At 49.0% G+C, this 14,974-nt stretch overlaps 1 protein-coding gene across 1 annotated transcript in view; it reads left to right on the forward strand.

The window, feature by feature from the left end:
* SPTBN5 (spectrin beta, non-erythrocytic 5) overlaps positions 1 to 14,974 on the forward strand; it is a 2,284,272-nt gene that overhangs the window by 1,768,872 nt on the left and 500,426 nt on the right. The window contains exon 48 of the mRNA XM_086937224.1: positions 6,110 to 6,187. Coding sequence (XP_086793350.1) covers positions 6,110 to 6,187 — 78 coding nt within the window. The remainder of the gene's footprint in view (positions 1 to 6,109; positions 6,188 to 14,974) is intronic.

Raw genomic sequence — 14,974 nt, forward strand, 5'->3', positions numbered from 1 at the left:
GTTAGCTAAGGAGGGGAAGGCACTGCAAAGGAGATGGAGAGGGCAGGTCTATCATACTGGCTACTCTGCATATGTTAGGGGGGTGGCTATTTGGATACTGGCGGGGGTACCATTCCAATGCACACAGCAATTAATTGATCCAGAGCGGAGGTATGTTATGGTGCGAGGCAAACTAGATGGGAGGGACCTGACATTGGGTTGTCTATACGCCCCGAATGTGGAACAAATGGCCTTTCTCTCTTTGCTGTCCAACAAGCTGGCCCCTTTCTTAGTGGAACCCTTGCTCCTCGGAGGGGACTTTAATAGTGTTACTGACACTGCGCTGGACAGATCACACCCCCCCCTACCGAATGCACCGGCTGGCAAACTGGCGCTTGCGCGTTCTGCTTGGCAATCCCAATGGGATCTAGTTGACTCGTGGAGAGCTGGCCATCCATCAGATAGGGACTACTCGTTCTTTTCCGCCCTTCATGACTTGCACGTCCGCATTGATGCCTTCCTGTGTTCCCAGGACGTGCATGCGGAGGTGTGCCCCAGTGAATATCTCACACGCACGATCTCCGATCATAACCCGCTACTTATGCAACTGCGCTGGTCGCAGTGCCGCCCCGAGTCCCTGCCTGGAAGCTGCGCCCAGAGGCGCTGGATGATCAGCTCTTCCGAACCACGATAGCCTCAAACATCGAGGAGTACTTTCAGGCCAATGCGGGCACCGCGGGCTCAGCCGCGATTGAATGGGACGCCTTTAAATCAGTAGTGCGGGGCAATGCATCGCGACGGCGTCGGGTGTTAGGAAGACCCTGCTGGAAGACATTACACGGGAGGACGAGAAACTCCGGGTTCTGGAAAGAGCAAGACATGAGCGTCCAGACACCCATGAGGCCCTACTGGAGGCGCGGGAGCTAGTGGCGGCGACGGTGGAGCGCCTCCGGTGCTTCGACTACAAGGCCTATCTCACCCGAGCACACTCGGAGCGTGATAAGACAGGAGCTCTCTTGGCCTGGTCGGCCAATCCGGCACGCCGGAGCTCGGTCATCTTCGAGCTCAGAGATCACTCGGGCGCGGCGCGGTTTGACCAGCAGGGGATTAATGAGATATTCTATGATTACTACACGGAGCTTTACCGTAGCAGGGTCCTGCCGTCGGTGGACGAATTCCGGGGTTTCCTGGAGGGACTAGACTTGCCGGAGCTGGCGGAGGAAGACGCAAAGCTGCTCGGGGGCAAAATTGAGGAGAGGGAGGTGAGAGTCGCCATCAAGAGCATGGCAAGAAATAAGACGCCGGGCTCCGACGGGCTCCCTCCGGAATTCTATCTCACCTACGTTGACCTCCTTGCGCCCCGCCTAATGTGGCTTTCCAATGAGGCAAAGCGGCTGGGCAGCCTACCGGTGACCACTGGTGAAGCGCTTATCGTCCCGCTATTGAAACTGGGCAAACATCCGAGGGACAGGGCGGCGTATCGGCCACTGTCCATGCTCAATCTGGACTATAAGATCTTGAGTAAAATCCTGGCAACGCAATTGCTCCCTCATATGTCCACCCTGATCCACACAGACCAATCCGGGTTTATCCCGACCCGCAACACGGCGCTTAATATACAACGGCTCCAACATGTCTTGGAGGCTGACACCTACGACGGTGATGAAGTGGCGGTGTTTGCAGTCGACATGGAGAAGGCCTTTGACAGCCTGGAATGGCCGTACCTTTTCCATGTCATGCGCACGCTGGGACTGGGCGAGGGTTTCGTGGATTGGACGACGCTACTCTACCGGAACCCAACGGCGAGGGTCAGGACTGGCAGAATAATCTCTGAGATGTGTGTGGTGGGCAGAGGCACCCGCCAGAGATGTCCCCTCGCCCCCCTATTATTTGCCATAGCGGTCGAACCCCTAGCGGCGCGAGCCAGGCAGGGACAGGCATATCAGGGGCTGGATGTCTACGGACAAGTACACCACATCGCCTTGTACGCCGACGATCTGCTGATGTTCTTAGCGGACTCGGCAGCGTCCTTGCATGGGGCCAAGTTCCTCCTACAATCTTTGAGCAGGGTGTCGGGCCTCCGGGTGAACTGGACGAAGTCCTACCTGTTCCCGACCCGCCCACGCAGACTTTGTTTTCAGTCCACGGATGGGGTGACATGGGAAGAGAGGAGTCTTCGCTACCTAGGCATCTCGATCTTTCATGATAAGGCAGACATCCTCGAGGGCAACATTGGGTCGGCAATAAGGCTCACTAAGGTGAACTTCGACTGCTGGAGCACGCTCCCATTGTCACTAATGGGGAGAGTGGCGCTCCTTAAGATGGTGACCCTGCCGCGACTGCTTTATTTCTTCAGGACCCTCCCGATCTGGATCCCGGTGAGCTACTTCTGGAAGCTGAGGTCAATGGTGATCGGCTTTCTATGGGGGGTGGGCAGACGCAGGGTGGCGCACAGTACACTTCTCCGTCCTAGAGCGGAAGGAGGGCTAGCGGTGCCGGATTATGAACTATACTACCTGGCGGCTCAGCTGCAATGGCTGACACAGTGGGTCGCGAGAGCCAGGAGTGAGGAGGACGGATCAGGGGAGCCGGCAGGACCGGTTCAGGAGTTATCCCGGATTGTCCTGGGACTTCCGATGGGAGATTTCCACCTCACCCAGGAATTTGCGACGGCTCGGAAATGCTGGAATAGATATCGACGGAGGGGCCGTATCGCAGTCCCATATGCACCTGAGATCCCGCTGAAGCTGTGCGGGGCACTCCCGCATGGAGGCTCATGGCGCCGACTTGAGAGCTGGGGGCAGCAGGGGTTGGAGTCCATGGGAGACCTATATGAGAACGGAGTGCTGCTGCCTTTTGACCTCTTGCGGGACCGCTTTGAACTGGCGGGGGGGACTTCCTCCTTCACGCGGCGCTGACGACGGCGATCCGCAAGCACTGGAGGACGGGCATGTCGGAACCGCCGCTGTCGCTGGACTGCCAATACGTAGTGATGATGGCGGGGACGGTCAAGCTGTCACGTGCCTATATAGACGCATGGTCTCGGAGACTATCACCCCACTGCTGTCTCTGAAGGCGAAATGGGAGGCTGACCTGACGACGGAGATTCCTGAGGAGGCATGGTCTAGCATAGTGGAACGGGCCCGGAACGGGAAGCGCAGCGCTAGGTTCCAGCTGGTGCACTTCTACGTCCTGCACAGGGCCTATCTGACCCCTGACAAATTGCATACATATTTCCCGACCCACCCGGCGGCCTGTCCGCAGTGCCCGGCGGACGTGGCTGACTTCCAGCACATGTTCTGGTCCTGCCCACAGTTGCGTTCCTTTTGGCGGGGGGAGGTAGTGGATACCTTGGGGGAGATCACGGAGAGGGACTTGCAATTTAACATGGCACACTGCATCCTACACTGGTTCCCACACACGTCAAAGAACAAAATCACTAGCAAGTTTCTGGACCTAGGTCTACTCTTAGCGAAGCGTGCCATAACATCCCAATGGAAGTCGAGTAGGGGCCCCACTGTAGAGAGATGGAAGGCTGAGCTACACAAATGGGCCCGGTGTGAGGGAGAGCTCCGCATGCAGGCTGCGCTCAGGGCGGGCAATGACGCGGCTCTGGAGAGGGCCAGGGCATGGGAGCGGTTGGTCCTCGACCTCACACTCTTAGACCTAGATGATGAAGACACCCCCGCGCATAGCCCTGCTCCGGCGGAATAGCCGCCTGAGGTGGTGGTGGCCTGACCTCCATCCCTTGTCTCCCTGCTTCCTACGTGATGACTGACAGTTTTAGTTGATTACTCCTGATGGTCTGCCTCGGGTCTGGGTTAGTAGAGTGGTATGCAAACTTGCATTAGTGGTACTCTGACACGCCTGGGGGGGTGGCGGGTGGGGAGAGGGGAGAGGGCGGGGTGGGGGGGAGGAGGTGGGACGAGGGGGGGGTTGAGAGAGTTGGGCAAGGGGGGGGTTTGCTCGGGGATGGCGACAAAGGTTGGTTGGAGCTGTTGAAGCATTGCAAACATGGGGGGAATGTGAGGACCGAGAAGCAGCCCTGCCATCTTCCAGACAACCGGATGTCGCTGATTCACGCGGCATCCCCTAGCACGGAACTTTCCACACGATTGCGCCGCTCGACCTCCGGGGTGTGAGCTAAATGGCTGTGTGATGGATGAAATGGAGAACCATATATACACTGGGTAACGACTGGAATGGCATATATGATCTGTCTGTAATACTTGATTTTGCTGCAATAAAAATATATTTACCAGAAAAAAATGGTAGCTACCACTGCTTTGGGACGTGGAGTCCCCCACAATGACATCTATCAGGCATCACTGCACATGTTCACAAAACACTTCTGTGTGTACAGCCAAGTCCAGAGAGACAACTTCTTTGGCCATTGTGTTCCCCAGGACTTTCGGGTGTGAACTTGGTTCGCAGACCCACCTTTGGCGTTAGTATTGCTGAGATATCTTTTCTAAGGTAAGGAATCTTTAACTAATTGTCTCATTCAGACGAACAAGTTACTTACCTTCGGTAACAATGCATCTGTAAGAGACATAGATTAGTTATAGATTCCTAACTTCCCCACCCATTCTCCCCTTTCTGCGGACGGGTTTCTAGGGTTAAGGACTTCCTTTCAGGGCACTAGTTTTGTGCACCAGTGTCTTTCATGGCTCTGCGTTTCTGGCATGGAAAGTTGTGTACAGAACTGACGTCAGCGCATGAGGGCGGCGTCTAAGTAGCTACCGTAACGTCATCCTAGCGACCACGATGCCAACGACGAACGCGGAACCGACTGACGCCACCTTTCGACACGCTGGGGTACTGCTGCCAAAAAACTTTCCCGATCCAGTCTGACGCCTGGGGGTAATTCCAAGGTAAGGAATCTATAACTAATCTATGCCTCTTACAGATATATCTTTACCGAAGGTTAGTAACTTGTTCTTTAATACTATTGAATTTTCTGCCACAAGTGCGTAGAATTCTGCAATGGTAAACTTTAATAACAGGGAGGGGTTTGAGTGGGAGGAACAAGGTTTGGTTTGCTGTGTAAGTTTGCGAATGGCCAACAAATGGTGTTTGCTGTTAGTCAACAATTTATGTGTAATTATTTCCCACAGAGTTCTCTGTAAATGGCACTGGTGAGGGCTTTTTAAACTGTAAAGATAGTCTTGGAGAAGGTGTTGTAGGCTCTGACTTTAATATTTTTGAGGAGACATCCTCTTTAGAATGCTTATGCAAGTGTTCACTAGACAAAGAATGTTCCTCCGATAACCCATGATGAGTCTTTTAGTGAGCTTTTGTAGGTGGTTCACAAGACATATGTCCCTCATCCCTCTCTCTTTCTCTCTTCTGAGACTTACTTGACATAGAAGAATCCTCCTCTTTCTCCTCAGATAGAGAAACATTTCTGGTCTTAAGCTTTTGAAGCCATAACAGCAGCATCCCTTCTCTATCCTTTAAAGTTTTTGAAGGGAAAAGTTTTGCAACTTTTACAGTCCTTTCTATTATGAAAAGGGTAGAGGCAGTAAATGCAGTCCTTGTGATACTCCTCAAAGTGCATCCTCTTCTTGTTTCAGGTCCCACAAGGTCTGAAAAAACCTTTTTGCTTGACTCTGATATTTCAGCTAGTCATTTTTAAATAACCAATGAAGAAATTCCTGAAAAATACCTTTATATATCTGGTTTCTGACAGAAAATCCTGGATAACTGCGCAAGGCTTAGGGAGACTCTCTTCAAACGACGTGCAGTCGAAAATGTGAAGGAGTGAAGGCTCTGTACGGAGTGTTCTAGAGGGTGTTGTTGCCTGATTGGCTGGAGTTTGGTTATTTTGAATGACAGACATAAGTTAATGTTTCTTTTAGCCCTCATGTGCTATGGATGACCTATACTGCTTTTACATGTACCATGGGACTCCCACTTGTATGAGGGAGAATGATTCCAGCATGGGAATCAATGCAAGATGCCAATACTGGAGAACCACACTTACAGGTATGCAACTTATTTTCTTTCAACTCGTCCCTCTATTTGTGCCATCAAAAGCTTCTGTAAGGAAAGTTATGGAGCTGATTATAAGCTACAAGCAATACTTATATTGATGCTTTTACATTCTTCAATTCCTTTTCACTTGCAGATATTCTTTGGCTACGTGGAGCAAAATGAGAGTTGGCTCAGCAGCAAGGAAGCCTTTCTTTCCAATGAGGACCTGGGGGTAAGAAGGGAACCCATGAGCAAGCAAATGAGAGTGCATGTGTGAGTTCTGATTGACTTCAGAGAGTCAACCTTCTGGACTGCGGTTGCAGCAGAGGAGTGTGTGCTTGCACAAGTGGAGTGTCATTCATGTTATATGTAACAGAAATAACATGGATGAAGCAAGGCATTTTGGGGCTCATTTACAGCAAAATAATAACTTCATAAATGGTAGGCTTGCACTAAAGATTAGCAAAAATTTATTTGGGATTCAAAAAATCTCAGATTCCTGAGTGTTACACCAAACTTTGGAACTTGTTTTCATCTTTTCTCCACCTGCATAATCACTGTCTCTTTATACACCAAGGGCCCGATTATACGTCTTGCGGTCCAAGGACTGCCAGACTTGGGTGGGTGTGGCGTTGGCATTCCATCCACCACTGCACCGGCGGTCCGACTGCTCCAGTACAAGTTGGATGGTCAGACTGCCCTGGGACCACCGCCGCTGCCAGGAAACTGCTGTTTCCTGGAGGTGGATCGGCAGTCAGAGACCAGCGCGGTCCTGCCAAGCAAATTTCTAGTTTCTTCTCCGCTGGCAGTGACATAGAGGTTTCTACTACATATCAACCCTGGCGGAGAGGAAACAAAGGGGCCTGTGCCTCCTCCGCTTGCGTATGCACCCAAGGGGGCATAACATGTGCCCCACCTGTGCGCATGCACAAGAGTTTCTGCATGTCATGTACTTTTCAGTACATGCCATGCAGGAACCTTGTCAGACATTCCCATTGCAGTGCCTTTTTCAAATGCACTGAAGTCTTTGAAAAAAACACTGCTCTGGGAATACCATGCCGCTCGCCAGACTACAAATAACTTGTAATCTGGCGTGCGGGCGGTGTTGAGTCTCGGCGGTGCAGGGGCGCAGTGGTGGAGTACCGGTCGCCCCCACACAACACAGAAGCTTGTTATCAGGACTATTGTGCCTGACTCACAAAGGAAGTTACACTTTTGATTAAGTTTACACTTTTGAGCAAGTTTACTATTTTTCTGTGTTAGACTTGGCTTCTTTTGGCATGTTTTCCTTGTCTTTTTGCTTTCGGACCAACCGGTTTTTACTCTGTTTTTACTGGTTTGTGTCTCTGCGCACTTTCTCGCTGCTGTTCAGTGTTAAAGTGGAAGTGCTCCTGTTGTAAATTGTTATTATGGATTGGTGTTTCCATGATTGGCATATTTGATTTACTATTAAGTCCCAATTACAGTGCACTGAGAGTGCCAGTGCCTGTAAATCAAAAATCAAATGCTACTAGTGGGCCTGCAGCACTGATGCTCCCACCCACAGAAGTAGCCCTGAAAAGGTAACTCAGACCTGCCACTGTATGGTCTGCACACAGTCTGTAACTGCCATGTCGACCTGGCAAGTGCACCCGCTTGCCAGGCTCTAATCTTCCCTTTTTTGACATATGTCACCCCTAAGGTAGGCCCAAGGTACCCCTGTGGGCAGGGTGCTGTGTATGTTAATAGTAGGACATGCACTGGTGTGTGTAACATGTCCTGGCAGTTAATTACGGTGCATTTCCTTTTTCACTATGGAAAGTTATCTGTCCCATAGGGAAGATTGGGAGTTCTACTTATAAAATCTTATAAACATAACTTCCCATTGGGACAAGATAGGGAAGTAGAGTTTAGTATGCCTGGACTTAGAACGTAAAAAGGCATTTTTTAGAAAAGATTATATTTATGTTCTGTGTTTGAAAATACCACTTTTAGTAGGTAGGTATTTTCTTGCTTAGCCATTCTGTGTACCTCGGCGGGGTTTGTGGATTGGCTGTCTGGCTTTAGAGTGACAGGGGCTGGGGATGTGTATTCTCTTCAGACTGCCACTGGGGGGGTGAGGTGTGTCTTGCCTTTCCTGGATGATTCAGGGCTGGGCTGAATAGACTTGGGCTGCAGTTAGAGTAGTGGAAGGAGATTTCCTTGCACCTGAATGGGTCTGGTCTGCTGTAGACAATGCTGTCTCCACCTCTTGCCAGGAAGCATGGCCAGTGAGGACCAAACTGGTTTGGAATAAGAACAAACACTCTCTGCCTGAGAGAACAAAGGCATTTTGAGTATAAATATTGGGACCCAGACCCAAGAACTTTAGAACTCACTGGAATAAAGGAACCTGCCAAGAAGAAGAGCTGGAAAACCTGCCAGAAGGAGTACTTCCCCTTTGCTGTGTTGTTGCTTTGTTGGGTTGGCCTGCAGTTACTGCTTCTGCCTTGGGCAGTGAAAGGACTGGAATGAACTTTCTTTACTTGTGCTGAATTTCTCCAAGGGCTTGAAATAGAGCTTGCCTCCTGTGCCTAAGTCTCAGAGACTGCATAGACTTCACTAACATCTAGGTATGGCTTCTGCAGCTGTTGTTTCAGTTGCCACAGAGGAGGGAAAGGCAACCGACTCTGTCACCGCCTCCATCGCTGGCCCTGTGTCCTGAAGCCACCGCAGAGGGCACCACCACATCTCACAATGCAACCCTGGTCTCACCACTGACAACGACCGATGCTGCCACCATCAACCGCTGCTTGCACTGTGACCTGTTGGCAGCAAACTCTGCAATTCCTTGCTTCACTTTGACATCTTGGTCTCACCAATGCCGTCGCTGCTGCTGACTTTGACACTCGTGACTGCATCATGGCTGGGGCCACCGCTTGTAAGTTTCACGACGCACTGGCTCATTCCACACAGCAGTCTGGGCCAGCCGACTCCACCTCCCTCTAACTGGCTCTGTTGCTTGCACCGCAACCTGCCAACACTGCATCGAGCAAGGCCTCGCCCTGCACCGTAAGCCTCGGTCTCACCGACGTCGTCTGGATGATCGTCACCGAGCTGCTGCCTGCACCGCATCGTGAGGGCACCGTTACCTGCACCGCTTCCATTTTGCAACGCAACCGCGACGGTTGCCACGACTGGCTCGGACCAACAGGAAAAAAGAAAGTTTTCCCTTGGCTAACACACTTATATTATCATGCCCATTGGCATGTGTTTCTATCCAACCAATAGGCCACATATATTGCAATCTATCCACACAGTTGACATATCATTTAAAACATTTATTTTTAAAAAAGAGAGCTTTGTTACTTTAGTACAAAAATTATTATACAGTTTTACAGAAAGTATTTCATGGTTGCAAAGCACAATCACAATATAACATTTTACAATACAATTTTAAAAAGACATTTCATAAACACAATATCATACACTTCAATGATTAAAAAAAGCAAATAGTCAATATTTTGCGCTGGGTTATAAGCAGAAAGAAAGTCACATTAAGGGAGAGACATACAAAAGACATAAACAATTCGTCATAAAAGGTACACATCTGAGACCCTAATATTATCAAAATCTAAACCTAGGCCCCTTTATTTTATAGACTCCAGGGTAGATTGGTTCTCTTGATTGTGTAAATGCTGCGTCAACGCGTTTCGATGGCTATTTATTGATATTCTGCCATCTTTTTCAAGACTGTGTGATTAGTCTCTCCTGGGGGCTGGGCACTGGATGGTTGCCACTGTCAGGAATTTTCCTGTTCACATAACAATTATTATCCTCAGCGGTTGTTTCACGACTTCAACACTGCGGGTGTATATTCCCTTTCAAGGCTGCATTCTTATGGTAAATATGTTTGTTCCTCGAATCCGCCTGTCTTTAGATTTCTTTCGTTTCATACACCTTATTACCAGTTGTCCTTATATGATGGTATTACTAATTGATATGTTGTCTGACGGACTCTAGATCTTTACTCTGGGTTTCTCCTCCTATAAAGATACCCACGGCTTCTATCGTGTTGGATCTGGTAGATAACTTGATAGGGAGTGATTCAGCAGTCTGTCTCCTTAGGATAGTTCTTTATCTCTAAATAACCTCCTTGGGCAGTCTTTAGTCGGCTATCATCTACAAAGTGGCGTATCACTCCCTTCTCCAGCAGTAGTCCTGGCGTCTTGGCTAGCGGTCCCGGCAAAAACCAACAGGCCAACCTCAACGAGAAAGGTACTGCTCATGAGTCTATCCATACTTTCACTAGGCCGTACTGACGTGGTCGACTCGAACTGTTTGACTCTGTTGCTTTCAGCACCGCAGTAGCCCTGGCCAGAGCTACTGACTCATAAGAACTGTGTTTTCGAGATATTTCTGCAATTTGGAGGATATCTTGCAAAGTATATATTTATAAGTATTTTATGTTGGATTCTTATCGTTTTGCTCTTGTTTTGGATATATAAAAATATTGGATATTTTTCTAAACTGGTGTGGTGTCCTTCTGTAGTGTTCTCACTGTATTACTGTTGGTTCTCTTCCAGGGGATCCTCATCAAAGCCATAAGCACTGAATATTCCCGCCCATGTGCCGTGACCCCGAAAATAATATAAAAATTATATATGGAAATAACATATATGCAGCTCCAGCCCCTGTAAGAGAACTAGGATTACAGGTAAGTAACTTATCCATCCCGCTCATCGCAAATACCTCAGATTTGTGATAGCAGGGCAGCATTACCAGTTTAAAGTGCTTCCATTTGGCATCACCACTGCTCCCAGAGTATTCACCAAATGCTTAGCAGTAGTCGTTGCTCAACTGCAAAGACAACACATTCATGTCTTCCCGTACTTGAACCACAGGCTCATCAAAGCCAGCACTTACCCATACTCAAAGTGTCTCCAGCACACTCAGATAACACTCCAGTTACTGCATCGACAGGGGTTTATGATAAATGTGTTAGTCTCATCTCCAATCTTCTAACACACAAACCGATCTGAGAGCCACCATAGATACTCAAAAAGCTCTAGCTTGTCCCAGTACAGCCAGAATTCTCAATATTCAGGCTCTAATCGCTCAGTTTCAGCCCAACCACTCACTACCAGCTCAAGTGTACATGAAACTGCTGGGAATGATGGCATCTTGCATCATGATTGTTCCTCATGCAAGGTTTCACATGCGTCCAATTCAACAATGCTTAGCAAGCAATGAACCAGTCGCAGGGTTAATTAACCGATCTAGTGTTGGTAAACGGCCATACCCATCGCTCTCTGCAGTGGTGGAACCCATACAACCTGTCGAAAGTGCTAGCAGCAGACACGTAGCTCACTGGTTGGGGAGCTCATTTCCAAGATCACACAATTCAAGGCTTGTGGAGTCAAAAGCAAATACATCTCCACATAAATCACCTATAGCTTCTAGCAGTGTTTCTAGTCCTCAAAGCCTTTCAAATTCACCTTGTAGGCAAAGCTGTCCTAGTCTTCACCGACAACATGACAGCCATGTACTATATACAAAAACAGGGGGGACACACTCTCTCCAACTGTAGCTACTAGCACAAACCATTTGGAACTGGGCCATACACCATATAATTTATCTCCTAGCAGAACACCTTCTAGGAGTAAATAATCAAATTGCCGACCTTCTCAGCAGATGAAAGCAACAAATCCACAAGCGAGAACTGCACCCTCAAGTTCTCCTCCCATACAATCAAAGTTGGGGTTTTCCCTAAACAGATCTATTGTCCATACACGGAAACGCAAAATGCCCAAACTTCGCCTCCAAGCATACACACCCATTCTCCAAAGCAATGCACTGTGGATGAACTGGTCAGGGATATTTGCCTACACTTTTCCGCTTCTCCCACTCATTCCACTAGTGGTTCGGAAGCTCAGGCAAACATCCCTCACGCTAATCCTAGTAGCTACCACATGGGCCTGTCAGATTTGGGTCACAACCCTGTTGGAGCTATCTGTAGTTCCACATCAAAAGCTAATTTCTAATTTAAAACATTTCTAGAGCGCAGCGTACACCTTGCGGTTTCTTGGCGCTAGTGGGGGTTCGGCAGCTGAGGGAAAAGACCAGAGGGAAAGGTATGGAGAATTAAGCGGGGAAGGCCTGATTGAAGAGGAAAGTTTTCAGGTCTTTGCGAAAGGAGAGATACTGGGTAGCAGAACAGAGATGGTCAGGGAGGGAGTTCCAAAATGTTGGAGCCAGGGTGGAAAAGTTGGACCCACCCCACTTTTTGCGTGTAAAGCGTGGGATCTGAAGAAGGGACTTAGAGGAAGACCGGAGCTCTCTTGCGGGAACATAAGGTTTTATTAATGAAGAGATGAAGGCGGGGGCAGTGCCCTGGCGGGCCTGGAAGACCATGCAGCCGGTCTTGAAAAGGGAGCGTTCTTTTACGGGAAGCCAGTGAAGCTCCCTAAGAAGGGGGGTGGAGTGGTGATGACGTGGGAGGCCATAGACCAGCCGGGCCGCCTGGTTCTGGATCGTCTGGAGTCTTCGCAGGCTGTATGCAGGGATGCCATGATAGAGAGCGTTGGCGTAGTCCAGCCGCGATATCACCAGGGCGGCCATGATAATCTTAAGTGCCTGAGGGGAGAAGAAGCGGGAGACAGAGCGAATGGTTCGGAGAGTGAGGAAACAGGAGGAGACCACGGAACTGATTTGTGAATGGAGGGTGAGCTGATTATTCATTTTGACACCCAGTGTTTTGACCGTGGTTGAAGGGGAGGGTGCGGGACCAAGAGAGGGGGGCCAGAAGAGGGAGTTCCAGGGGCTGGATGAACCACCGGTGAGAACCAATTCGGTTTTATCCGGGTTCAGCTTAAGGTGGTTGTGGTTCATCCAGTCCCTGATGAATGTCATTGTTGACTGGAAGTTAGAGACAGAGAGGGAAGAAGAGGACAGATCAAAGATGAGCTGGAGATCATCCGCGTAGTTGTACACGGTGACCTCCAGCTGCTGGAGTGCGAAGATAAGAGGAAAGATATAAAGATTGAAAAGTAAGGGAGAGAGAGAGGATCCCTGGGGGACACCACAAGTGACAGGGAGAGGAGTGGTAGTGAAGTCGCCTAGCCGGACCGCCTGGGTGCGGTCCCTCAGAAAGGAGGAGAGCCAAACCAGAGCTGATCCCCCGATTCCGGCCGCCTTGACACTGGAAAGTAAGATGGTATGGTCCACCGTGTCAAAGGCGGCGGAAAGATCAAGGAGGACCAGTGCCTGGTATTTGTTATCATCCATACCCTTTCTGAGGTTGTCTAAGACTGAGACCACAACCGATTCGGTCGAATGCCTGGGACGGAAGCCGGCCTGGCGGGATGCCAGCCCCCCATTCGCCTCAATATGGGCGCTGAGTACCGCGGTGACGTGGCGTTCCATCACCTTGCCCAGAAAGGGCAGCAGGGAGATGGGGCGGTAGTTGGCCGAGATGGAAGGGTCCGCGCCAGGTTTCTTCAAGATGGGCACTATGGTGGCTGCCTTTAGCACGGGGTCACTACACCCTGTGCTAGGGAGCTATTGAGGAAAGCGATGGGGGGTTCAGGACAGCCGGAGTAAATTTGCTGCAGGATTCGTGCCGGGCAGACGTCCGCCAGAGAAAAGCTGCATCTCACATCCAGTCTCCTCACTCAGAGCCATGGAGAAATAAGACATCCAGATCCCAAAGAACTCAACTTAGCGATCTGGCTCCTGAAGTCACAGAGTTTGGTTATATGAATCTTCCACCAGCCTGTAAGAATATCCTAAAAGAGGCCAGAAGGCCTACTACAAGAGCTTGTTATGCGGCTAAATGGAAACGATTTGTTATATATTCTAATAATAACAATATCAATCCTTTGGATGCTTCCATACAAAATATCATCCCTTATTTACTACACTTTCAGTGGTCAGGATTAGCATACCACATCCGTCCTCTTACATCTCGCTGCAGTAGCTGCGTACCTTCAAAATAGACAGCACTTGTCTCTGTTTAGAGTACCAGTTATCAAAGCCTTTATGGAGGGTTAAAAAGGGTAATACCACCAAGACTTCCACCTGCCCCAGTGTGGAATCTTAACATAGACCTTACACCTTCCACCTTTTGAACCAATGCATAAATGTGAACTGGAATTTCTTTCATGGAAAGTCGCTTTCCTAATTGCAATTACCTCACTGAGGAAAGTGGGTGCACCAAAGAAGAACTTTTTATCTAGCTCCACAAAGACAAAGTGGTTCTTCGTTCTAACCCTAAAGTTCTACCTAAAGTAGTATCTGCCTTTCACATCAATCAATCGGTTGAGTTACCTGTGTTTTTTCCTCAACCAGATTCAGTGGCAGAACGAGCTCTACACACCTTAGATGTTAGAAGAGCTGTTCTATATTACATAGAATGAGCAAAACCATTTTGCGAAACAAAACATCTCTTTGTTGCTTTTTCTCCAAAACACAAAGGCAATCCTATATCTAAATCGGGTATTGCTAGATGGATTGTCAAATGTATTCAGACATCTTATGCGAAAGCAAAAAGAACTTTACCAATACCCCTAGAGCGCATTCAACTCGCAAAATAGGGGCTTCTATAGCTTTCTTAGGAAACATTCCCATAGCTGACATATGTAAATATGTAAAGCTGCAACATGGTCTACCCCACACACATTCACCAAGCACTATTGTGCAGATGTGTTAGCGATGCAGCCAGCTAATGTAGGCCAGGCAGTACTTAGAATACTGTTTCAGAGAACTGCAACAACTACAGGCTAGCCACCTCTTTGGGAGAATACTGCTGTATATGTAAAGCATGTGATCTACAGCTCACATGCCTCTAACGGAAAATGTTACCCAGTAAGCATCTGTTCTTGGCATGTGGTGCTGTAGATTCACATGCACCCACTCACCCCCCCGGGAACCTATACCTGTTGCAGTTTCTTAATCATATACATACGCATGGACTTCTTTATTCTACACTTACTAACTCCATTCTCACCCTCTGCGGGACAATGATCTAACAATTGAGTGAATGCCCATGCGCACTATCACC

Source organism: Lissotriton vulgaris, chromosome 9 (genome assembly GCF_964263255.1).
Source record: "Lissotriton vulgaris chromosome 9, aLisVul1.2, whole genome shotgun sequence".
NCBI classification, from domain to species: domain Eukaryota; kingdom Metazoa; phylum Chordata; class Amphibia; order Caudata; family Salamandridae; genus Lissotriton; species Lissotriton vulgaris.